The sequence below is a fragment of the Mustela nigripes genome, chromosome 7 (assembly GCF_022355385.1).
Source record: "Mustela nigripes isolate SB6536 chromosome 7, MUSNIG.SB6536, whole genome shotgun sequence".
Lineage (NCBI taxonomy): Eukaryota > Metazoa > Chordata > Mammalia > Carnivora > Mustelidae > Mustela > Mustela nigripes.
In genome coordinates this window covers 78,699,704-78,726,827 of record NC_081563.1, presented here as the reverse complement: position 1 = coordinate 78,726,827, position 27,124 = coordinate 78,699,704, and the positions used below count along the sequence as shown (strand labels likewise).

General features: G+C 47.5%; 1 protein-coding gene across 3 annotated transcripts in view; it reads right to left on the bottom strand.

Moving 5' to 3' along the window:
- PRKCE (protein kinase C epsilon) overlaps positions 1-27,124 on the bottom strand; it is a 477,259-nt gene that overhangs the window by 121,206 nt on the left and 328,929 nt on the right. For all 3 annotated transcript variants that reach the window (XM_059406230.1, XM_059406229.1, XM_059406231.1), the window contains 3 exons: positions 25,570-25,666; positions 22,712-22,908; positions 19,693-19,866 (listed from right to left, as the gene is read on the bottom strand). In XM_059406230.1, the coding sequence (XP_059262213.1) occupies positions 19,693-19,866; positions 22,712-22,908; positions 25,570-25,666 (468 nt within the window). The remainder of the gene's footprint in view (positions 1-19,692; positions 19,867-22,711; positions 22,909-25,569; positions 25,667-27,124) is intronic.

The window sequence follows — 27,124 nt, the reverse complement described above, 5'->3', positions numbered from 1 at the left end:
AGACTATGGACTCTGAAAAATAATCTGAGGGGTTTGAAGTGGCGGGGGTGTGGGAGGTTGGGGGAACCAGGTGGTGGGTATTAGAGAGGGCACGGATTGCATGGAGCAATGGGTGTGGTGCAAAAATAATGAATACTGTTATGCTGAAAATTAAAAAAAAAAAAAGAGCCATCCAACCAAATTGTCCGAATTCCCGACCCAAGAATAGGAGAAACAACTTACCATTGTTTTAAGCCACCAAGTTTTGAGGTGGTTTGCTGCGTAGCCGTGATAACTGAAACAATCAACATTACTGTTGTAATTCTTGTCGTCGGGTAGATGAAACTCACTTAGTTAAGTATGCATTGAAGGGGTACTAAATGCAAGACAGGTATTTTTACTTCACAGCCAGAGCACATAAAAAAGACAAAAAATATGAGTACAATCGAGTGCTTCCCCTTCAGGTTTTCAGTCTAGTTTGGTGGGAAATACTGTCACAGACGTAGCTATCATACGCTGAAGGACAGGGTGCATAGTGCCCAGAGTGACCACGTCTCAGGAGGGAGGAAGGAAGGAAGGAGAGGAAGAAGGAGGAAGAGAATAGCCTTGTCTGGGCAGGTGGGGGTGCAGAGTGGGGGATGGTACAGGTCATTCGTAGAGATAGATTCTAGATAGCTCTCAAAGGGCAACAGGAAAGGATATTTCCCCCCACAAAGCAGAGCTCTGAAATGACTCCAAGAGCCTTGGTCCTCACATGCAAACTGGCCTCCAGGGAGAATTAAATAAAGAATTAAAAAAATCTGGTGGTCTGGCCCACGCATGCAAGGGACCCAATCCCACCTCGTATCACTGAGAGGATTTCAAGAACACCCCATCTGTCTTCTCATCCATTGAAGGAGGTGACACTCCCTTAAATTGTGCCCAAAGATCAAGTAGAAGCAAGAGCTTTGACAATCTGGAACATACTTTACATGCAATGGCAGGTATCAATACTGAGGTCTGAACTCTCAGAGGCCACAGTCTATGGGGCCCCACAATATCCTTTAGATCAGAGCACAGCTCTGACAGCCCAAAGTGTTGTTCAGCATCTGTAGTGTGGTCTGGGCTAAGTACCCACCTGCTCATGGCGGGTGGGGCCTCTGCCGGAACTTGGCACCCAACCCAGGTCCATGGTCACCAGATTTCCGTGAGCTTCAGCCACTGGCCACGGAGCCCATGACTTGTACAAAACTGAAATGTGTGCTTTCACACTGGTGGAATATCCACCTCCAGGCGGCCTTCACAGCGGCAGCCCCTCCTCAGAAACACTCTCTTTCCCCTCAGAGAACCCTGGGCAGATACTTCTGTCCTCTGAGCTCAGCTGGAGCCCCACCACCCCTGCTCAGCAGGCCCCAACTCTCCAGCCCTCTTGGAGGCCCTCTGGCAGTCCAGCATCTGAGTCTGCCCAATCCTGCCCTGTCCACTCCTTCTCTTCCATGCACCGCTCAAGAGTAAGGCTCATGGCATGTGAATCTCTTGTAAATCCCAGCAGGACCTGGGACAGTGTCTAGGGCAGTCACTTGCCAACTGACTTTAAGGCCAGCCTTCTCCAACAGTAGGTGGCTGTGGCACTATGGTGCTGTTTCTCTAAGTGTTGTCAGAGACCACACTGCATTTAAAAAAAAAAAAAAGTGAATCCCAAGCCCTATCAGTCTAAATCCCCAGGGACAGGACCTATAACTTATCATTTAACAAGCTCCCTGCGAGATACAATCCACGCCAGTATTCGAGGACCCTGACATAGGGAGGGGCACTAACCAGTTTGGATAACTGGATGGTAATGTCCAGGTCCCTGGGCTCTCTGCCCTGGAGACCAAATGGGTCTCCCACCATGACATCTAGTGAAAAAAAGGATGAGGAGTGGCTCCCTGACCCTTCTCTTACCCCCCACTCCCCGAAATGTTGTGCTGGAAAGACATCATTCCCACAGACCAAAGTGACAGGCCTAAGTCCGTCTCAAACGTTTGGTTCACCTTTTCTCCTAGCTAATCCCTCCCAGAAATGAACAATGTTTGTAAATACTATGTGTAGATTTCTTGTCATTGCTTCATGAGTGGGGGCCATCTGAGCCACGCTTCCACACTGTTCCCGCTGATCACAGAGGAGAATGGGCCTTTCTCCTCCGGCTAGATGGCTCCAGGACTATAAATGAAACCTTGACCTTTAGAAGCAGTGCTGAGGATAGATACTTCATTTTCCATACTTTCCTGTTTCCAGTACATGATGCATTCCTGGCGGAGTTCCTTTCTCACAGATGAAAACACTGGCAGGTTGCAGACTTGGAAGTCTCCCCCGGAAAACATGAAATTGCATTAATATCCCCAAAAGCACACACTTGGAAGAGAAACTCTACCCAAGACTAATTAGAGTCACCCTTAATGAGGAAATTACAGAGAGGGTTAAGACACTTCATCCCTTTCTCTTGGCCTCCCTATCAGGAGCCTCTAGGGTTCCAGGGTTTTCTATAAATCACGGCCTGTGTAGCCAGTCTGACTCCAGCACTGCCTGGGTGTTTTCCAAGCCCAGCCCATAAAAACTCTCAAGTCCTCCTGGAACTTTCTGGGATAACTGGGATGCAAGAAAAATACATGGTAACCTTGAATGAATCCTACTGCTGGAGGCCAGCAGAGAAGAGGTTTCCAGACACCTGGGGCCTAAGAAGTGGCTTGACCATAACGAGGGCCAGTCTCGCCAGCAAACTCACGTCCATTCTAAGAGCAGAGGGGTAGTCAGAAGCCAGGTGCTGTGGCTCATTCTGCAGACGAAGGTTGTGCTCTCTCCCCAGTGCCCCCAAGATGCACGCTGCCAGGAGGGGGAGCCCCGAGTGATCACAGAAACATCTCCGTTGCAGCCCCAGCTCTTCGTGAATGACGAGCCCCTGAGAAGACCCCTCGCTGATCTGGGCCAGTTTCCTCGTCTCTCCAAGGAAAATATCCACCGCCCTGCCTAGCTCAGGGGTTTGGGGAAGGTATATGGAGGGGAGTAGCCAACAGAGGACTCTGCAAAGCCGCCAAGGAGCCGCCTGCCTCCATGCACCTGCAGGCACCGCGATAAAGGTCGGACGTGGCCCCGCGCACTTCTCACGGCAGCCCTTTGAAGGGAGCATCGTTCCCTCCGCTTTGCAGGGGAGGAAGCCAAGGCTTAGGGCTTTGCTAGAAGTTAAAGTAAACATCAACAAAACCATAGGTCTCTGAAAACCAAATGCCTGAGCAAAATGAGGGCCGCTCTGCGTGTTCTCTGCTGTGTTAGGTGCCCTCAGTCCGCAGGGGCTGCAAAGGCTGGGACGCTGTGCTCAGGAGTCCACAGCTGTGTGCTGAAAGCGGGAGGAGGCAGCTGCCCATCAGTGGCAGGTCAATGTGCTGATTTTAATTCCTGCCATCCTTGCTGGGTGCAGTCACACCACCTTCACACAGGAAGCATTTACTGAGCACTTCCTCTGGCTTTTCCTAAATACACACATGTGTACACACATACACAAGAAAAGCAGGAAGGGGTAGAAAAGTGTGTTGGCCTTTGGATGCTTAGAGTTGGTTTGGGGAGAGAAGACACTTGTGCATACTCATCTAATAGCTAGTCACGCAGGACGTGCTGGGTGGCTAGTGATGAGTAATTAATCAATGCTAATGATTCCAGAAGAATCAGAGGGTTCACAGAAGGGGCCAAGGCAAAGGGAGAAGGCGGAAAGGCAGAAATTCGCATGGCAGTGCCCAGAACTCTGGCAGGAAGGGCAGGCTGCGATCTGCGAAGGACACTGTTCTGTGTGGGCCAGGGGCAGAAGAGCATGGCAAAGTGGGCGAGCTCCTCTGATCTATTTGTCAAACTCCTCCCGTGAGCGATTCACGTTAAAATCAAAGTGCTCATCATATTAGAATCTGTCACTCCTGTTACTACCCAAACCAGCATTTGGGGAAGCCTAAATGCAACTGACATGCAGCTTGTTCTGTCATTCACCAGGAGGCAGCTCAAACATGGGAAGCCCTACAGGTAACGAATGACTGAACAAGTGCAAGATACACACCCCAGAGTGGATCCCATCTATCAGAAAGGGAACACAAAGTGAAAATCATTCTCAAGGAGAAGGAACGGATTTCGCGGATGACAAAGAGGGCAGGGAGCCTAGAATCTGTGGGACAGGAAGACACGGACTGTCTCGCATCGTGCCGGAGTAAGAGGAAGCGGGAAGGGGGTACGGTCATTTTAGGGGACAACTCCTTTTTGCTGGGGTGCAGTTACAGTCTGCTGCAGAAAAGGGTCATCCTAGCAGCAACTCTTGGAGACCCTGATTTCAATGATCCTAAAGGTAGCAGCGACTCGACATCTTGTCACATCCCCCAGTCACCCCCGGAAGATGCTGCTGCTTTTCAGAAGGAACACTGATGGGAGAGAAGCTCCAGGTTGGGTGCACAGCTGGAAGAGCCCATGGGCCATTCTGACAATTGTGTCTTCTGACCCTCTTCTTACCCCCACTGCTCAATACCACTGTCCCTCAGGAGCTCCGGGATGACAGGAAATGCTGAAGTCTGACTAGACAACGATAAAGGCCCTCTGGAGAGTCCTCGTGGGGGTGTGTAAAGGACACAGACATTATGCCTCCACAGGAGATTTATGGCTGAGGGACTGGTAAGAAAATGAGGTCGTTTTTTGGCAAGTCTGCTGTGTCTGAGTGCATCCTTACCCTCTCCAAGTATATGGGGCCTGCCTAGAATATGGTCCACATTCTTAGATCCGAAGACAGAAGTTAGCCTGCCCATCTCCCCTCCCCCCACCCCAAGGATACAAGGACCACAGAGATCAGTCAGCTGGTCACCCCCCTCAAACACCCAGAGGTTTTGCAAATGATGACTTTTCACCAGTCCCTAATGAGAAGGTGCTTAACTTTCCAGTGGGCTTACAGAATCTCCCAGCCAAGCTTTGTGGAGGGACTTGCCTCCTGACATGACAGCCAGGGCACTGAGATGAATGCCCAGTGTGGGAAACATTGGCTCAAATACGCGGCTTGGGAAGGGGGTCATTTTTCACAAAGCTTTCTGCGACAAGGACCCCAGCAAATCCCCCTAAACGTCATTTCCCCCGCTTATATTTTAAAAAGAGAGAGGGAGCGAGGGAGCCTGAGGACTTGATATTTTCTTGCAGTTTCCTTTTTCCTGACGCTCTCTACAGAGTGATGTAGTTGTTTACTTTGAGGCCCAGGAGTCAGCCAGCATTGTAGGAAAACTTTCCCACAAAAAACCCATAATAAGACAAACTCCTTTCCATGATGTTCGAGCAATTAGCAACACAAGAACAGGCTTGCTCATACCCTCACTCCAGGATCTGCTCTTTCCTCCTGTCACAGGAGTCTCTCACCATGGAATTAGGTGGGGGACGGGGAGGACTCGTATTCCTCCCTGGAGTGACAGGGAGTTGGGCGGAGGGGTGAAGGAATTGGTGGGGGGGGGGCAGGCAATGAATAAACAAGATCCTCAAAGTCCCATCTCCAACCCACTTTTGTGGCTCCCTCTGCTGTTCAACACTGCGTCAAGTGATATTCTGAACCTCAGTATGCTTATCTGTAGAATGGGGAAACAGGAAAGCTGTCAGAAGTGTGGTGAGAGTAAATCACACCTATGAAGTTAGCATACGACCTGAGGCTGCTCGGTGGAGTGGTGAGCACACAAAGGAGGGGGGAACTGTCTGGGCTCGAATCCCAGTTCTACCACTTATGGGCTGTGTACTACTGGGGAAAGGTCCTCCTGTATCTCCAGAGACCTACCTCATACGTCCTCTGCAAGCATCATCAATTGGTATACGCAAGGAGCTTTTAAAAATGATGGGTATCTAGAAGTACTGTCAAAATGCCAGCTGCTATTATTTTAGAAAACATTCTAGAAAACGATTATTCTAGAAAACACTCTGTAAATGTTCGCTGCTGGTGATGGCAGGGAGGGAAGCTACATGAAAACTGGTGGTAGGCACAAGAGAGGGCGACAGAGGAAGGGCATGTCCTCCACAGAAGATGTGTCAGAATCAAGAAAGAACATGTGCGTAAACAGCACCCAAAGAGAGTTAATTTATCACAAAATTTTGTGGATGGAAAATGGAAAGAGGTCTCTGGTTTTCATAATATAAAGTGCCAAATGAAATGTTTGACCACTCTTCTCAGCTATAAAACATGGTTTAAAAAAATGCTGAGAAACGTCAAAGTTGTGGAAACTAGGAGAGATTTCTCCCCTAATCAAAGCCGCGTGCCGAAAGGGCACGGCTCGGCTAGGCTACCCCTTAAGAATTCTCGGACTGTGCGTCCCCAGGCTGGGCTAAAGGCAGGCCAGCATTCCACCTGGGATAACCCTGGGCTTTCAGCCCCATCTTGGCCTTGGTCTTGGGAAGGAGACAGGGACTGTGCTTTATCCTTCCAGCTAAGCCAACCATGTGACCAGCTGCCACACTTCCTGTCCTTGAGACAGACCTCCCTGCCAAAGACAACAGGAAAATCAAGACTATGGTGGCAAAATGATAATAGGCAGACATTGTCCTCCAGCTCAGCTCAGCTCTTACTACAGGGAGAATATTTCTTGGGGGAGGGGGGATATGACCACTTGAAATGTTAACATCTATGGTAGTTTGGATACTGTCATAATCTTGTTCTACCCTTTCCCCCCTTTAATTATAAAATACACCTATGGAAAGATATATAAAGTAGAGGCATTTTAAAGAATAACCAAATAAAACAAGCCCCCTTTGAGTCATGATGCAACCTGACAAAGAGAAAATGTTTGCTGGTCCTCAGCGGCCCCTTCAAACCTCCCTGACAGCAGCCCTCCTCACCCTCTCCTCCCCAGGGGTAAGGGTAACCACTGCCTTGCTTTTCTTTATAGTTTCATCACTGTGTGTGTCTCTCTGAAGAATATATTCTTTGTTGTTGTTGTTTCTGAGTGGGGACTTTCTATAAATGCAACATGCTACATGTGTCTTTCCGGGACCTGAATCTTCTGTCTGCATGTCCTTCTCTTTCAATCACCAGCTCTTATAGCTCGGGTCTCCACTCTTTCTATCTATCTATCTATCTATCTATCTATCTATCTATCTATTTATTTGACAGAGAGAGACACAGAGAGAGGGAGAACACAAGCAGGGGGAGCGAGAGAGGAGAAACCGGCTTCCTGCTGAGCAGGGAGCCTGATGTGGGCCTTGATCCCAGGACCCTGGGAACATGACCTGAGCCAAAGGCAGCCACTTAATGACTGAGCCACCCACACACCCTCGGGTCTCCACTCTTAAGAGGGACTCACTCTGTCTTTTAAAAGCACCCTTAGAAAGCATCCCTTGAACATTCTCCCTATGATATCAATGACACAGCAACTAAACCCATTAATTCTACTCCCATTCCCTTGCATGAAAATCATCTGCCATACTCACATATGCTATGGCTAGTTCCTCACCTATCTAATTCAAATATAATTTCCTTACAGAAAAATCCCATTTTTTGGTAGATCCAAAGATCAAAGAAATGCATTTGGACCTTCCAAATGACACCCTCTTCCAAAAGAAGGCTTCCCCCTGTCGAGTACCAAATTCTTAATATTTTTGCACATTCTGTGTTTCTTTCTGTTTTTGCCCAATGGTTCACACTCCTGTTCTTGCCCTTACTTACACTGATGAAGACTAAATGCACCTTTTTATGGAATAGGACTTTAAGTTTCATGTCTTTCCTATAGCCTTTGAATAATTTCTGTAGGTGTTCTCAAAGCCCTCTATTTTTTTCCTCCCACAAAAATGCCCATTTGGATTGAATGGGCTTTTTCTCTCACCATCCTGCAAACTGTTCACATAATTTTCTACAGAGCAGGAAGGAGCATTAGAGTGTCTGTATTTTATACTGAACTTAGTATCTCTGGGAATCAGGAATTAACCAGGAGCTCAAAGAGCTGAAGAGAATTCATCCTTCTGGGGATACAGATGCACAGGAATCACACAGTTTTTGAGCCACGGGCATGTACGTATCATTTTTTAAGTTTTGGGAAGGACCCAGTCTGTTCCTGCCTGCGGCACACACAAGACATCGCCCCCCTATATTGACCTGGTGCCAGCATGCCGGGCTCTCTCCAGTTCCCAAGACCAGAGGCTCGTCTCCCCTCCTATTAATGTGGTTTAAACCTGCAGAGATCAACAGGTTGGGATGAGGGGGAGGAGGGCAGCTGGATGGGAGGACCTGAATGACATAAACATCCAGATTGGTCTCAGACGAGGTTCGTTCCTTGTCACGGAATGACATGACCACACGGAGCCAATCCCGTTGACGTAGATGGGCTTACCACCACACTCCTAATGGAAATGGGACCCCGGGCTCTTCCTCCTGTGACAAAGTCCTTCACATGTGAGACGGCTGACTCTCCCGTGTACAGGAACGTGCCTGCTGCCCGACCCCACTCATGCCTCTTCTTTCTTGGACTTTCTAAGATAATTTCTGCAGCATTCATTTTTGCACAGACTTCATTCTCTGGTTCACCTGTGCTAGTCTTACCTCCTAGGCAGACTAGAAAAAGTCTCTGGACAAGGACTGTATTTTTTTCCCCCTATCACTAGCATACCTGCTATTAAGCTGAAGACATTACCAGGTATTGAAGAGATACTGGCTGCCTACCATTATACCAAAGCAGGACACTTCCCCCTCTGGCTGATGGCCCGTGTTCCGTGTGTCTGACCTTCCCTGGGACTAACTGCTGATGGTTTTAATGACTCCACACGTCAGCCCCTCCATCTGGCAAATCCAAATGGATCTCGTCAACCCAAGGTGTTTGCTAGTGAATCACCTGGTAAACATTTGATAAAGGGAGTTTGCTTTTGTAAGGTGAACAATCACACCTAAATATATAACAATCACACCTAGAAAAAACAAATATATATATATATATATATATATATATATATATCTCCAGGCTCTGCCACTTCCAGCTGTGTGACCTGTCTTTGGGATAAGAGGTCTACCTCAGAGGGTTGACTTGGAAACTAAATGAGTCGACAGATTTGTTTGAAACTGAACCTGGAATAAGAGCCCTATAGAAATTTTTGCAAGGCTTGTCATCATTAAGCCAAGGACAGCCCTGAAATGGAAGGTGATGACTAGCCCACCTAAAGGACCCCCACCCTCATTTCTTAAACAACAGCAGCCTCCAAAGACAAACCATCAGAAGGGCAGTTGGGTCCAAGATGTTCTTTACTGGAACCAGTAACCTCTTCCTCCCACACTGGGGAGGGAGCCCCAGGATGTGACTCCCCTCTGCCCACCAGCTCAGTGACAGGAAGGAGACAAAGGGGTCCAGCAAGAATTCCCTAGAATCTTGTGGATGAAACAAAGCAATCAGGGGAGATTTGCAGAAGCCACCTTCACACTGACCTAGTTCAAGCTATGGCTTGGACAGTCAGAAGGATGAACTACTTAGCTCCTAGGGACACACAACCAAAGACATGTTCCTCGCACATTAACTCATTACACTTCTAAATGTATTAAATTTTACCATTAAGACAATAATTAAGAAAAAGGATAAAACAAAGCATTCACCTTCTATTGAACATTGACTTCTAAAATGATGGCTTTCAGTCATCTCTTACTTGATGCTCTCCCTCCTAATATACTTGTGAGAAGGACTAGATGAATTAAGAGAATGGGCCATAGCCATCGACAAGAATCATCTGGGCTCAGGTTAGGGGATAGGTAATACGTATTTTCTCTTGTAGCTAGTGTGCCTGGGGCTCAAATCTACCAACAATGGTTTTTTAACTTGGTTTCATGAACAGTTGGCCAACTGGTCAGGAGAGGTCATGTTTATAGGCAAACGAAGCATGACAAATCTCTCTGTCCAGTTTTCGGTCTGTCTTTGTAAAGGATATTGAAATTGCTAACTGGATAAGCAGAAGCTAAAATTTATTGTGCCTGCTGTGTATCAGAAACTGTGCTAGAATGGGACAACTGTAATACCTCCTGGTAGTTCTTCTGATGTGAGACCATTAGTCATTAAGAGTAGGTCTGGGGGGCTCAGTGGGTTAAGCCTCTGTCTTCAGCTCAGGTGATGATCTCAGGGTCTGGGATCGAGCCCCACATCAGGCTCTCTGCTCAGCAGGGAGCCTGCTTCTCCCCCACTCTGCCTGCCTCTCTGCCAACTTGTGATCTCTGTCTTCAAATAAATAAATAATTAAAAAAAAAAAAAAAGAGTTGGTCTGAATTTGGAACCCCAATGTAGAAGGGCAGCCTTGTGAACACAAAGCCTTTGATCAAGATAGAAGGAAGCATGTACTGAATCAAGCTTTGAATAGAAGCCCTGGGGTTCACTTATTTCACCCTTGTTTTTCTCTCACTCACATGAGCAACAAGCAAGTCCGGAATGGTCTGTATGGTCCCTGGTGAGTCGCAGTTTCAGAGACCTTCAGAATCTTACAGATCACATTGTCTATCTCCATCTCTGTGTCCTCCCCCAGCTTTTACTATGAATGAGGCAACCAGTGCCCTGAGAAATATCCCACAGTAAGCTTTGGTGGCAGAACCAGAGCAAGAACCAGAGTTTCCTCACTCACAGTGCCTTCTTTCCTAGATCCCATTTTCCCTACAAATGAACAGGGCCCAAACACACGCAAAGAGCTGCATGGGACATACCCACCACTTGGCAAGATCTCAAAATCAAAGCATTAAGGGCCAAGCACGGCTGTCTGAAGCATCTGAGATCACTAGAACAAAGAGTTCAGGTTATATGAGGAAAGCCTATTGCTTAAGCTGAGTAATCTCAATAGATTGGCATCTACAGAACGCCCCGTGTGGAAAACAACATCAGTCCACTAACAAAATTCAATATGAATCTAAAAATAGACACACTTAAAAAAAAAAAAAAGTAAATCCTGAAACCCAACAGATGGTGTTGGACGGAGGCAGGAGTTCTGACGTCAACGACTGAGGAAACTGGCTTTGTTTAGAGAATGGGTTTGAGGGCCTGGACCTCTGGTGTCAGATTTTAAGATGAAACTTTTTATTTAAATTTGATCCTTGTATCCCCAGTCGACTGTGAGCAAAGGACACCTGGGAAGGTCGCTGGTCACTGAACCTGATGGGTAGTGATCTAAGTCCACGTTTCTCATCAGGCCAGGGTTACCCCATCCGTATTTTCTTTCCAGAGTATCAAATGGAGCCGTCTGCTTTCTTCCCAAGTGGGCCAGCCTTTTTAGATGCTCAGGAGACAGCAAATGACCTGTGGCAGTTCTGCCTTCAGAAGATACCTCCTACTGCCTCTGGACGCATGGGGGTTATGGAAACAGCCTCTTTCTGGCACCTCTGCTGTCCCTTTCTCCCTTTCACCCATGCCCCATGGAGCTGCCACACTGTGCTTGTGAATCCTCACCTCCTATAAGACCTCCAAGGAAAACTTTCCCTCCAGAATAAGCCCAAACTCCTCGCCACCATTGTAAGAAGTCCACAGCGCAGCCGGGATCTCCTCATGAACAGACCTTTCTCAGGCCCTCCCGCTGGGGGCCTCCTGCCCAGCACGGTCATTGCTCTCCCTACACTGGGAGTCTGTGCCTGCAAACCACCCCCTTCCCTGCAGCTCCCTGGGCTCTGCTCCTCCCCCTCCACCCAGAGACTCCCCCACAAGGCACCCACACCACCCATCCTCCTCCCCGGAGGCCCTTCTCACCCACAGCATGTGAGGGTGGTCTGAGTGCCAGCTCCGGCCCCTAGCTAGTTGTGTGAGTCTGGCCGAGTGGCTGAGCACCCCAACCTGTTCCTCATCTGCCCACAGAGATGGCGGCGGCACCACACTCCAAGAAGCTTGTGTAAGATTTATTATGTGAGTTCGTGCACGAGGCCGGCCACGGAGTAGGTGCTCGTGCAGTGGAGGCCTCTCCCCTCCTCATCACCTCCTGTCTTTACTCTTAGTTGCTGACAGGCGTCTATTGTAGCTCCTCTCCTTGAACTTAAGAGTCGCGCTCCCTGCCATCTGCCACTGGCACCTGCTGGCACGGAGCAGACCCTTGTCACCAACTTTCTCATCGTCGGAGCAGGGTCATATCCTGCTCAAGTTCCATCTACTTCTCTTTCTCTCTTGATCTTTCTCTCTGGTGGGAAGCCTTCCTCAGTGAGCCAAAGTGGTGTACAGAACATGCTTCAAGGCACTCTTTTCTCCAAACAGGTCTCTCGCTCATCCAACCAATTTAGAGACAGCACTCACAGAGACTACGAGAGAGAAATCTGCTTCCAAAAAGTCCATCTCAACCTAAATCTCAGGAATGTGCCCATTTTAACAACAGAAGGACATTTGTAATGGAAGCCTCAGGCACTGCTGCTGTCTGTATACATCAGATTACATACGGGTAGGTAAAAAGCAGCAAGATTTCCTCCAGACTCTTGGAACTTACAGTGGTTTTAAACCATGGGGTTTTTAGGTGAGATTCTTTCTTCAAACGATATCTTACTTGTGTATGAGGCAGTCAGAAGTGGGGCTTCTCCCGACAGAGGAAAGGAGGAGAGTGAGGGCCATTTTGCCACAGCATGCCCAGGATCTGGGAGTCCAGATGCACGTGCTCGCACACATACACACACGCACACAGAGCACCTCCATAAAACCGACTTTGAGACCTACAGCTTAGAGGACCATGCTAATAGTGGCACCTGGGTGGCTCAGTCAGTTAAGTGTCCAACTCTGGATTTTGACTCAGGTCATGATCTCGGGGTCGTGAGATCGAGCCCCTCTCTGGGCTCCCCAGTACGTGTGGGCCCTGCTTAAGAATCTTTCTCTCCCTTTGCTGTACCCTCCTCTCCCACTCTAAGAAAAGGAGAGAGAAGAATATGCAACTAGTTTATGAGAATGCACAAGTACATTCCTTGGTGATGCACAGTAGCTACTAGACAAACACGCATGCGCACGCGCAGAATGTCGAAGCTTTGTAAAACCTTTCTGCCCTACATCAGCATCAAGCAGACAGCTTACAGCTCGCACTCAAGCTGACATTACAGAGAGAAGCGAAAAGAGCTAGTTCTGTGCAGAGAAGTGAGAGCTGTCCCCGGGCAGCGCCTTCTGGTTCAGGTATTGCTGACATCATATCCACATGAAGCCACGTGTGGACTGGTCACCGGCACTTTCCAAACGCAGCATTTTTCCACAAGAGGCCCTTAAATAGGGTAGAAACCTCAGAAATCTTTTGATTGATGGATCTTTAGTGATAGCAGGAACCGTGACACCATATGCCCTGGTGAAACTGTTCCTCATGTTGAGCCTGACGTTAAGCTTATAAATACAGATGTAGAAGCAGATAACCACTGTTAAACTCGAAATACATCAAAATGCGACTGGTCATTAGAATCATTCTCATTTTCTGCGGGCTTTTCTTTGGCGAATTTTCCAATTATTCTACAATTGACAAAAATTCTTTGTGATAAAAAATAAAATATTATTTTTTTAAGAGCCAAGGATAGCAGTTTCTCAGAGAAAACAAAGCAATGAGTTCTGTGCAGAAGATGCAGGTCAGCTCCTTCCACACTGTGGCATGATAAAAGTGTTCCAGTGAGGCCTCAAGTTCCATGAGGTCGGGAAACAACTACCTGGTTCACCATGAGCTCCCTCGGCAGGTGCATGGCCCGATGACACCCATGGCATGCACACAGTGGATGCTCAATAAGGGATGGCCGAGTGGACAAGGGTGAGAAACTCATCCTACTGCAGCCCATTTTGGACCTACAGATGGTCTCTGACTTCCAATGGTTCAATTTAGGATTATCATTATTTTTTATAATGATCTGAAAGCAATATGCAGTCAGTGGAAACTATACTTCAAATGTTGCCCTTTTCCCAGGCTAGCAATATGCAGTACCCTCTTCTGAACCGGGCAATGGCACTGAGCCCCGCCCAGTCCCCACTCAGCCACAGGACTACGAGGACCGACAACCCATGCACTTAAAACCAATCCGGATCCAAACAACCATTCTGTTTTCCCACTTCAGTACAGAATTCAGTCAGTCACTGGAGACAGTCACCAGTCTACCGGGAGAGAGGCTTTGTATTAGGGGACTCTGCCCCACTGCTGGCTAACGTGAGTGTCCAGAGCACGGTTAAGGTCAGGAGGACTAAGACATTGTGTCTGGTAGGTTAGGTGTATTCAACGTGGGATATTTTGAACACATGGGATATTTTGAACACACGATGGGTTTGTCTGGATGTTACACCATTAAGTAGAGAAGGATCCATAATTCCTGTGCCCGAGTCCTATTTCTCCTTGCTTCTCTCTTACACTTCCAGAAACGGTCTAATGGATCCTGCTACACTTGCCAGCTTAGGTGGGGGGGGGGGGGGGTTTTTTTTTTTTTTTTTTAATGCCTGTCTCACTGAGTCCAGGTAAAACAGAGCTATCATCTTCAGACCCCTTCTCCTGTGTGTGTCAGCAGAGATGGGGAGAGGGGTTCTGAGACGAGGTTAGCTGCCGTAGTTGATCTGAACAGCAGGAAGGAGCCCAGACAGAATAATATGTGAGCAAGGGCCACCAGGAAATCTCCATTCCAATCTGAATTCTAGTACAGTCCAGTGTAAGGCCTTGCTGGGCCTCAGTTTCCCATCTGAAAAAGATGGTGCCCATACTTGCCTCACTGAGATGTTTAGGAACAGGGGCAAGGGGTGACGAAAGTGAAGGTATTTTTAAAACCAACTGTCCTGTCCTATCAAATGCAAGGTTTCCTTAGAGGCAAAGAGGCAGCAGCATCGCAGATAAAGAGCCGACAGGCATATGTCTCTGACCTGGGGGCATGTGAATGTTAATTAACTCTATAACCTTTTGTTTCATCAGGCAGAAAGTAACCTAGGGCTTCAAGACCTGAAGGTCTTTCTCTGTGAAACCTTGCTTGATTGTGGAAATTCTTATCTCCTCTGACTGGCTGGGGCTTGTCCTACAGACCTCTCCCCAACCCCCCAACAAATACCACACACACACACACACACACACACACTCACTCTCTCTTTCTCCCCCTCCCTCCCTCTCTCTCTCTATCTCTCGCTCTCCCTCTCTCTCAATCCCCACCAGCCCTCCACAGGCCTCAGCCCATCCTTCCTCAAGAGCATGAAGTTTGTCCCTCCTGCTAGTTGGATTTGATAGCACCTTGATTTCCAGGTGGCTGTCTGACCCACAGACCAACTCGTGGTGCCGAACGTGTCAATCTACTTTTGTGAGACACCAGATCCAATCAAAACGCCTCCAGCACCTTCCACGTCTGGCAGCTTCAGACTGCACAGGCTTTTACTAAGGAGACATACTTCATTCAGTGGTTTTTTGGCTCTTTTCAACCTAATCTGACATAGTCATCTCTTTCAAAAAAAAAAGAAAATCTATCATTGACCAAATTTTTTACTTTGTTTTCTGCTTTTGTGTTTGCTGTTGCAGAGTTAAGGATCAAAGTAAGCATCAGAGTTCCTCGCAACTGTAATTTTTCCCTACACCGTCAACACCCCTTCTCTGTAGTTCTCACTCCACACTCACACAGATTATTAAAGCTCATTGGAAAAGTGGTTCCAGTTGCTTTTTAAGGATTTTTCCATTCTGCGTTTCCCCCAGGGCAGCAAGGGAGGCTGGCCAAAGGAGATTCTCCAGGAGTTCGCCCTCTGTTTCCTTTATAGCAGCTGAGAAAGGCAGAGCCCTCCAGAAGCGAGCTTCCCAGGCTTGGCGGGAAATGCCAAACGCTGGGGGATGGGGATGATGAGGTAGAGATTAATATTTTTAAAGAGGAAAAATCATGCATGAAATTACTCAAGACAAGTTTTACGGGATCCAGTCGGAAGTGATGATTTCACAACAGGGAATCATACACAAAATCTAAAAATGCTTGAGAATTTCATTTCCTTTAACTACAAAAACAAAAACAAAAGCAAAAACAAGCCCATCACTCAGCAGCTCTCCCGTCCCCAGCTTTCTGTGGGCAAGGGAGAAGCCTAAAAAGGCAGTTCCTGAAGTCACTCCTCGCCCTAAGCCCTGACTTTGACCGAGCCCATAACCTGTAGAGCCTAGCAGGGTGCCCGGCCCAGTGAAGCAGGTTCACATCACGGTAGACCCCTGAAAAATGTGGCAGATGAGGCACCAAGCCCTGCATAGTCAAAAATCCCCATATAACTTTTGACTCCCCCCAAAACTTTACCAATAGTCTGCTCTTGAACAGAAGCCTTCCTGAGAACATAAAGTGATTAACACATTTTGTAGGTCTCACGTACTATTCTTATGATATAGTAAGCCAGAAGAAAGAAAATGTCCCTAAGAAAACTGTGAAGCAGAGGAGATATGTTTCTAGTCCTGTACTGTCTCGAAAATAACCCATGTGTAATTGGACCGGTTCGAACCTGTGTGGGCCGAGGGTCGACTGTCTTCCCCTCTGCTCTCTACCAACCATCTGATCTCGCAGGTACAGGAATTTCACTGTCATCTCCCAAACACCCTCCACTGTTGCTCTCCTGCCCTGCTCTTGTTCAGAGGTGGTCATTTGCTCTCCTTCCTTCCAGGCCCCTTGGAGAACGATCAGAGTACACGAGCCAATGGCAAGTAGGCACGACACAGAAAAGGCCAAATCAACACCCTTGAACCATACCTTGGGGCCGTGGGGACCAGACCTGATTCATGACTTGACATCATGACTGGCACGGACAGATGTACACAGTCATCGCCAGGGGCCGCCACACCAGACAAGCACCCACACCTCGCACATATCTAAGTCCTGTCAGGCCACCAGCCGTGTAGCACGTGGCCTGAAGCGATGTGCAGACCATCAGGAAGTTCCCAAAGCTTGGTTCTGTGGGGGCCCTTTCTTCCTACACACCAAAAAACAAAGGCTCACCTAAAAATAATTAAACTCGACTTAAGGTTCTTGCTGCTTTGTGTATCAGAATAAAACAAGACGGAAAGAAATCTTAATAGGATTGCAATCAGATCTCACATTCCTTAATCGTCTATTAGAGTCTTCATTGAAACCAGGTTCAGGGTAACTCGGAGGACTCGTCCTTTCTTTTCAGGAAAAGCGAAACTAAAGCAGGACAGGAGCTATGGTGAGTGAGCCTGGTTCCCACTCCCAGCCCCGCTGCGGCCCAGTCCTCCCCTCCTCAAAGCCTGGCTTGAGCTCTCATCCTACTCCAAACCCCAAGAGCACCCCTCCTCTGAGCCTTCTGTTTGAACACCCCACACCATGTTCTTTGCTGCTGGTTGGTTGCAGAAGGAATATAAACTCCCTAGCACTTAGGGACCAAACCCCTCCACTTTTTGCTGATAAGCCCAGAGCCAGCACCTACCTCATAGTCAAATGAATGAATAATAGCTACTCTTTAAACCATGACTACTGGTTGTCATAAGAAAAGTCACATTTTCTAGAAGGTGGGGGTTTAGAAAAGGATTTTTCCTAAGACTGCTTTCATTAGTAAGCTAAGGTCCTTTGGTGAGGTTAAAATAGGATTCTCTTTTGACAAGTTAGATGAACATATATCTGTTGTATAAAGTGGGGTGTGCTGTTGTTTTCCCACACAATGGTGGCATGGCCGAGGTGGGACAGAGTTGCTCCTATACCTGTGGCTATCTGATACCAGCCTGAGAAAAAGACTTAGTGGATCTCTGAACTACTAAAATCCCTTCTCTCCCCAGCCCCACTCTCTAGCCACCCAGATCCTAATCTCCATGTCAGTTTGGTTATTGTTTTACCATAAAGGAAATCCATGGTGTTACCAACACCAATTTGTGCTCCATGCAATGAGGAATCTTAGCACTGATGTTCTATAATACACAGAGGAGAACACTGTTGACACGGAAGATACTCATTTCCTTATTCATCACCGAGAGGTGTAGGAAAGCTGACCCTCCACTGTGGCTCCCCAAGGACGTAGGGCCTCTTGACAATGTGTCCAAAGAAAAAACATCAGTGTGGCTCCCTACCCAGGAAACTATCTCAGATAGTGGAAGAGACAACTACCAGTTAGGGGTGGGGCTAGAGGGGAAAGTTCTCCCACAGAAGAGGCACTGTTCTGGGTCAGGCAAGAGGGAGAGAGAGTATCAGTCTGATATCAGGACAAGGTCCCACTGCAGTGGGAGTTCCAGAGACCAGATGCCAAGTCCATCTCGGCCAAAACACAGTGTCTTATGAGCAAAGGACTTCTACTCCTATGAAATCTGATTTTCTCACTGGTGCAAAAAGTAGAGAAAAGAACGTGGACTATATGATTGATCCGTTTTTCTCATGTTAGGCTCTGCATATGTGCACGTACATGCATAGACCCACAAACATTGGGAATTATGTAAAACATGTCCAACACAAGGACTGCCGATGAGCCCTGTGCTTGTTTGGAAAAGGGATTTCCAGATTTTCAGAAGGTGTTCCTTATTCTCCTAAGTGATCAGAGAGTTAGGAGAAATGCCATTAGACCATTGTTTCTCAGTGTGAAGTAAGCAGTGGTATGGGTGGAGCTTGAGAACAAATAATTGGGAAATACTAGATTAAATGAAGACAATTTTTTTTGGTCCCATTGTAATTCTCCTCAGGGACTTTAATAAGCAAGTGTATGCTGAGACAGTCTAAAAGAAGTCAGACTGCAATTTCCTAAACCATGGGCTATAGAGTCCTTTAGGCTTAAGAGTTCCTAGAGGGATGAGGGTTCAGAGAAATACCCTTTGAGAAACAGTGTACCAAAGAGACTCTCAGGGACTGGGCCTTGCTTTACCACTGTATCTCCACACCTGGCACATGGGAAGAATTCAATCAAATATAATTAAAGTAAAAATTTGCCAAATGAGCAAATGAAAAATTGTTGAATTCAAAGAGGAAGACTGTCATCGCAGTGACTGTAGAGGTGGGATTATGCCAAGGGGCAAGGGATCGTCTCTCCAGGATGGCGCCCTTTACTGTCTAAGCTCTAGGAAGGCACAGGGAAGAATTTTGGGTAAAGTTGCTTGTGCCTTCTCAAGAAGCTAAGGGCTACAGACCTATAAGTCATCCTCAAAGACTTTAACTTTCTTTTTTCCCCAAAAAGAGGTAATAAAATAAGAGCTTCATGAAGAATGTTGGCACTTCTTTTCTTTACTAAGTTAAAAAAATCAGTTACGATACTCATAGGTCAGACTCCATAAGGCAGTTAACAGATTATTTTCGTTTCTTTACTGCCACCTTCTGGTTCCCAGGCTCCTACACAGTAAATTGAAAACTCCACCTTCTGTTCCTATTTTGCTTGGGCATTGTAAGCATTTGTCCACAGCCTTTGCCTCCTAGGACATTATACAAGTCAGAAGTGGTTAGGGTGGCCTTCACGCTTTTTCATTCGACCTGAAGGCAATGGGGACCTTACTTAAGTGATTGGCCTAGTAATAGAAAATTAGGAGCAGATCAAGGACTAACCATGCCTGTTGGTTTTTCCAAGGAGCAAACACTAGCTTTGTCCAGTTACTTCTGCAAAAAATTGTTGAATTCTGCCCTCTCATCCCTCCACAAGCACAGCCTTGAAGGGAAAATTCCATGCTCTTAAAAAAAGACGATGCTGTTCAACACACCCTGATCTCTTCAAGGGTAAAATCCATTCCACTTTACAAGGCCTATGAGAAAATACTGTAGAGGGTCTACAATTGATTTTTTAAAAATCTGACATCAAGATGCCATCTCATTATACAGCACTATGCCAAGATGGTGGCCCACCATTTTCTTCTTAGTCATACCTTGGTCTGAAAGCAGCAATAGAGTTGGGTTAAGTATGGGTGTTTCCGTGCCAGCGCCAAAATCCTCTTCTCTGTCATCGTGCAGTCCACGTCATCATCCTGGAGGATGACATCCTTCTTTAAGACCTTCACTGCATATACTTCATCCTTGCCTTTCAGCTCTGCCAACATGACCTGCAAGGGATCCAAAAAGCAAACCACTGCCATCAATCTACACACACAAGGAATCAAAAGTAAAAACAAAAGTCAATACCAAAGGCTTTAAAAACTAACTTCTTTTTTCTTTCATTTTGAACACTATAACATTAAAAATGTTTAGAAAAACTACCCATCCTAATAGAGCTACTATAATTCCTTTATTGATGTTTCATCTCTAGCATAGGGCCCATGCAAAGAAAAAGGTTCAACACACATCTATGAAATAATTCTTCATATGCACATGCATCATACATGCAATTACAGCACTGCACAAATAATATTTTTAACTCACATTAATAAGGATTCATCATCCACATTGTCATGATCATTATCAGAGTTACCTATACTCAGCTGAAGTAAACATATTACAATTTACTTAACCCTTTACCTTGTATTAGATAATTAAGTAAAACCTAATTATTTAGTATTATAGGAATAAATCAGATTGAGCATGTTTTTATATGTCATCTTTTTTCTTTCTTTCTTTCTTTTTTTTTTTTGGACCATATCCTCAAGCTAGACATTCTTAGAAGTAGATTATGAGGTTAAATATTTTGCACATTTCTTGAGTTTCAGAAAGGATTTACAAAATAATCTGCCACCGGGAATGGAGGGGTGCTCTAGTTTCATGGCAATGTACCCACATTGGAGGCTTCCACTTAAAAAGTGTTTTGGGGGGAAAAAAGTATTTATGCTCATATAATGGGTATGAAATATAACCTCAACACTGTTTTAAGTTGCAATGGAACTTTTAAAAAAAATTTTCCTTAAATTGTTTTTGTGTGAACTGTCAGTTTTATATTCACGATAACTCTGTCTAGTTCTATGTATTATCTTATACTACTTGCTTTTGAATTTGTGCAAGTTTGGTATACAATGATACTAACACTTGGCATTCTGCAAAGGTTTGTCTAACCCTGTTTGATGATCTTCTGTTTGACAGCAAACAGGATCACCTGTCCTTACGCAGCGAAATCTGTCAGGTCTGCCTTCGTGGTCCTGTAGCCTTCATGCTTAGAATGTGACTCCTTCTCCAGAGAGCACATGCCCAGTTCTCTGAGCTTCAGGTTTTCCTATCATTTGATGTTTCTGCACTCATTTCTCCGCAATGTGAAAAGTCTTCCTCCTTTTAAACAACGATCTCCTAAGCCCAGTATTCCAGGGTGAGCTGCCAGGCTCAAGAGCGGTAACTCAAAAGCTTCAAGAAGGAATTCAGGGTGCTTCCTGAGGAATGTTCATCTCCCACACGTAATGCAAAATCTTTAACGCTGGCTTAGACGCTGCCTGTGATTCTTCTTAAAAAACAACCTAAATGGGGGCGCCTGGGTGGCTCAGTGGGTTAAAGCCTCTGCCTTCCGCTCAGGTCATGATCTCAGGGTCCTGGGATCGAGCCCCACATCGGGCTCTCTGCTCAGCAGGGAGCCTGCTTCCCCCGTCTCTTCCTGCCTCTCTGCCTACTTGTGATCTCTGTCTGACTTGTGATCTATGTCTGTGAAATAAAAAAACAAAAAAAAACCAACGTAAATGGTCCACAGTCATCCAAGTTCACATCCTGCCTACACAGTATGGCGATCTGGAAACTCTGAGCCTGCCTGTTTCCCTTGACTCTTGTTCAAAATTAAACCCACCCACATCCCCCAGTTACACCTGGACCAGGGCACTGGGGCCAGTTTCTTATTGACTCAGTCGCTGAAGAATGATATTGCTTCAGCATCTGCATTTAAGTACGCTCCTCTGGTTACCTTCCCACTACAGAGATGTCAGGAGGAGATGGGGCCAGGTGAGGGGCTGGAAGGAAGGCCCACGCCCTGGAGGCTTCCAGAGCCATTCCCTTCAGCAGAGCGGCTCTGCAGCTCAGGTCGCTGGCTGATCTGTAGGCTGCTGCTTTCAAGAGCCCAGGACACGTGAGGGAACGTGACTCGGGAGCCGCCAGGCCCACGGGCCTGGGCCCAAGAACAGGGTGTGGAAAGGCAGCTTCCAGCGACTCCATCTGTGCAGAGCGCAAGGGAATGATCAGGGATCCCAGCTGAAGTGTTAGCCACAGTATCCTGGGCCCTCTGCCCTCCTGTCTTCCTTCTAAAATGCACAAGGATTATCTCCCCATGTCACTGAGCCATCAGAACGGGGCCCGATTCCCCCAAAAGCTTCACTCGGCACACACACACTGCACGGCTTGGCTGGTCTCCGTGTGGGCCAGGAGAGGGAAAACAGCACCAAGGGCAAAATCCAAGCCAGGAGATGATTATTCTCATTCTCTTGCCACACACACAGGATAAACAGCCTTTAGTAAATGCCAGAAAAGTCAGTTAAATAGCATTTAACTTTCAAAATAATACATGCCCAGAGTTGCTCTGAGCCCGAAGTTCACAGAGGGCAGGGATTCCAGAGTTCATTTTCAAAGTCTTGGTCCTGAATTAAAGCCAAAATTTCAGATGGATCTCTGAAGGAGGGAAGAAATGCAGTGCTACCATGGCCGGTAATGGAAACGCCAAGACAAGTAAAGTAATTAAAATATTTCCAGGTGCCTTCCCCCTCCCCCCCCCCCCACCCACAACCTCCCTTGATGCCTGTGGCCCCATTCGACAAATGAGAAAAACTGAGTCCCGGAGAAGCTAGGTGACTACTAGCCGGAAGTCCCACAGCTAACCAGCAGCAGATCCCCGGCTCCCACCTGCTTGGCCGCAGGCTGTTTCCATGGAAGAAAGAAGGAAGACGCAACAAGACCAGGCTGAAATGTTCACAGCCTCATCTTCCTTAGATCGGACAGATGAGGCAACGCCACGGGGCAGAGTCAGCGGGTGTACGCGCGCATGCCACAGACCTTGCCAAAGCTGCCTTTGCCCAGCACCTTGATGAAGGTGAACTCCTCCAGACCCAGGCGCTTGGCCTGGCCCTGCCGCACTTCGCCGTTCTCGCCGGGGCTCGCCAGCTGGCCGGCACCACCTGCTGCCCGGTGCTCCTCCCCTCGATTGTCAAAAGACAAGGCCTTCCGGATGTTGTTTTCAAGTTCTTTTATTTCTAGGGCCAAGGGAGACAAGACCTTGCATTAGTGCATACCTCAGGCTCCCTTCCCAGCTGGCCGCGGGCCCCAGACCACACTCCCCTGGCCTCCCACCGTAGGGTCTCAGCCCACCAGCAGATGCAGCATGGCAGCCCTCCGTGGGTTCCTTCACTTGCTCCCCATGCTTTCATGGGCACCTAGCCCATAGCAGGGCCTAGGGAGGCCAAGAGGCCGAGGACACAGCTCCCCACGGCCAAGACTTTCAGATTACGCAGAAACCTGGCCCTCTCTCCACAAGCCCCCTCTGGCCAGTGGCCTGTTCTGTTATGCCAGGTGTAGTGCAGGAACCCCCACCTTCTCTGGGACCCTGCGGAGTCTCAAAGACAACAGTCTCCCTTCAGACTCCCTCTGAAGATGAGAGCAATGACCGATCGAGAATTGTCATCGCAGTAATCACAGGTGGTCCAGCTGTACCAGAAGCTAGGACTGGGAGCCCCGGACTTGTAAAGGACTTTACTTGGTCTCACTGGTGCGTTTACTCTACTGCCTATCTCCCACAAGGGTATTCAGCCAAATGAGCCAGGGCTTCTCGTTACCTGAAGAACTGCTGTCCGAGAGTGACGTGTTACGAATTTATCTCAGATGGGGCAGGGATTCCTCAGTACAATTTCACAACCACGGGGCAGTCTTGTGCCCCTGCGGAGCATATGACCTGAACTACCCTGCCGTGATAACACTGGATGACCCTTTGACCTTTCCTGTTTGAGCAAGCTTTATTGTTAGCTGTTTATTCACCAAGACACACACACCTCTCAGTGCAGAACTGGGCACCACAAGCAAAATCCGATTTTAAGAGATGCTTGTGAAAAACTGGGAAGATGGAAGGGGAATGCAGATTATTAACACCTGGGAATCAGAATGAGGCGTGAAGACCTGGTGTTGCTTGACAGAAAGAGATCTTCAGCTTCCCTGCACAAGGATGGAGGCCCATGATAGCTTGCGCAAGGAATCTGGATCTTTCTTAGATCTGCTGGGTTGGGGGCGGGGGGGGAGCACAGCTGGCTCCCGAGTCTCAGGCTCTGCCTTGCCAAATGAGCCACTTCTTAGCACTTTTTCCTTACAAAGTATAACTTCTAGTCTCAGCAAACAGCTAAAGGTCTCAGTTTCCAAGGCAAACTATGAAACGGATTTTGGAAAACAGAACTTGGGTGTTTAGGGATTCCAAAGCTTGAAGAAAATGTCATTACAACGGAAGGAAAAGAAACTGTGTGTTATCTCTTTCCTGTGGCGATGCCACGTCTTGGTAAGAGGGTCTTTGCATCCATCGGTGCCCACACCACTGTCCTGAGCAGAGACAGGCACAGGCACTACAACCTGCCAGGTCTGGGAGCAGCCAGGCCTAGAAATGACGCTCCCCCTCGCTCGTCCTGGGGGACAGAAATGCTGTCTCCTTGAAGCTCTCAAAGGAGGTCTCAGCACTCAAAAGGACGCATAAAAACACCTACATGGGCTGCAGGATAATACCTACTAGTTGGGAGGCCCCAGCTGACCACTGGAATCTTTTTTGGAATGAAGCGGAGTGTAAAGATGCAGGAGGCTAATCCGAGCAGCAAGAAGAGAGACTCAGACCCATTGCTCTGTGGCGTCAGGAAGGGCACACACACCCTGCAGCTGTTTTGTTCACTCCTGGCTAATCCGAGGTGGGTCACAGCAATGACCCTCAGGGTGGGTTTGATGGCACAGATTCTGAGATGGGGGTCCCGAAACCAGGAGGGGAATGATCTCACCCTTACCACAGACTTAGTTCCAGACCTTTGCACAGAACGTTTTAAGACTCTGATCTTCACTTCCCAGCCTGTGATACGGGGACAGGGACAGGGATGAGGCATCCCTGAGTCGGTGTGAGCGTAAGATTAAGATAATGAACGCAAAGAGGTTACAGAAAATCAAGTCCCACTTGTCACGCAATGATGATTACTCTTGCTCTGCAGAAGCATGAATCCCTTTCTGGGGACGTCTGGACCCCAGAAGCGAAAGTTTGAAACCCTCAGCATTCTGGGATGCCTAGAGCATTCAGAAACTTCAACATCATTAAGCACATTCATGTGAGGAAGAAGGAAACCTGAGTTTTGGGAAGGGGTTGGGCCGAGAGCTGCCTTCTTCCCTCCTCTTCCTCTGTTCTCCAGCTTCCTGTGTCTGTCCCTGCCCATCCATAGGCCACAGGAGGAGATGACGCCTCTCCCCCAACTCTTGCCCTGTTCTCAGGTTTCAGGGGTGATGATCAGAGTCAGGATGGAGGGAAGTAGCACTCAGCTGAGTGGCATGGTGGGTGGAAGGTCAGGTCTGGGAGCAGGCCCCGGGGCACCTTCCTACACCTGGCACCCTGGAAGGAGGTGAGGGTAAAGAAAGAGCTAGAATATCACGTGCTCTTTCTCTCTTACCCTGGCCTGGACCTGTGCTTAAAGCAAGCACAGCAGTTCAAAGTGTCTGTCTGTCCCTCAAGACAGCCTTGCAGAGAGAAAGACCAGCTAAAGAGTCAGTAGGGAGAGGGTGTCTGAAGGCCTTCCTGGGCCTCCATTCCAGTTAACAAGGGTGGAACAAGGGTGGAGAGGCCTCAGGCTCTTCCGGCCTTCCAATGACATGGCTCAGAGGTAACAGGGCCAATCTGAGGGCCTCACCCTGGTCACAAGGGGAGGTGGGTGCTGACTTGGATCGATCTTCCTCCGACGGTGAGCTTCCAGAAGTGGGCTGTGGGGACTCAGCGCCAGCAATGAGCTAGAGGGAGGGAGAGAAAGAGGGGAGACGTGAGAAGGGAGGGTGGGAGCTGCCCCGAGGTCGGAGGCGTAGAGGTGCTGTAGGGAGCCCGGCACCCAGCAGCACTTGCTGAACTGACATTCTGGAAGCAGACTCAGGTTTCATTTGACAGTGAAAGGGAAGACAAGAGACTGTGCCGGGCCGTGTATGCAAGTGTTGGGTCACTCCACTGTATACCAGAATCTAATATTACACTGTATGTTAACTAACTGGAGTCAAAATCAAAACTTTAAAAAGAAAGATGCTGCAATTTGTTCGAATTTCATTCTACCCAAGCACACCTGTCCCCTTCCATCAGAACCTCCCTTGCCTATGCAAGCCAAACAAGTTACTACACCTAAAGCAATTCGACATTTGCCTCTAACACCTGTTGGGCCTTTATCCATCGTCTTGTTCAGCTATATTTAGCTAATGGCCTCTGCATGTGGATACTGTGTGGGGCACTCTGCTCAGGCAGACCACAGGCTCTGGTCTGTAGTAGAAATAATATATAAATAAATAAATAAATAAAATTTATAAATATTTATAAATATAAATATAAAAAATAAATAAAAAATATTTACTGAGCTTCATATTTTTAGATGTGTTGAAATTGGTTGGCAAATTTTAATACAGCACCCCCCAGTGAAGTCTAGTGAGATGCTGACACACCATGTTAAGTTCCATTAAAGTCAGAGGTTTGGACTAAGCGGTCACACGCAGTTCTGCTCTGTTTTACCCTTGATCTCCTAGCCGGTTGCACATGTCCTCTCTGCACAGTGGACCACTTGCAAGGGCCAACATGAAGACAAGCAGCGCTCCGGCAAGCCTGACGCTCTTGCCAAGAAGCCCTTTTAGCTTCTGACCAAGGGCACTTCTCTCCCTTCCTCTCACACGAAGCTGAGCTACTACTTGGTCACGTGGCTTTTTCCAGCTTTTGCACCAGAAGCGATCCAGCAATAAAAATTTCAGAATCCTCTGGTCTTTAACTCATCTCTTCCTGAATTTCTCCATGTTAGCTTCTTAACACGAGGTTCCCCCCAATCTAAGACAGACAGACAGACGATGCCTGGTTATTGGTATCATGGCCCGTGTAAATTGCGGGGGAGAGAGCGGATGTGTATTGTGTTTTCTCTTAAATGTTTCATGATAATTAATTACAATTCTGTCTCAATTTCCTTCTAGCAAGGAGAAAAGTCATTCTCTCCCATGAAGGGCTCTCCCTAGAGCTCATAAATGTGTGTGTCCGACATTGTCATGACAGGGTGTTTGCTTAACCTGCCGCTTTGGTGGGGGCATAACATTCTTGGGTGCTGACATTTTGCTTGCAACTGAGCTCCATTTCCACTCGTGGGATTTACAGAGCTAAGAGCCACCAGAAGCACAAAATCTCATAGCTAAGCGACCAGGGAGAAGAGGGTTCTTTTTTCCCAACCCTTG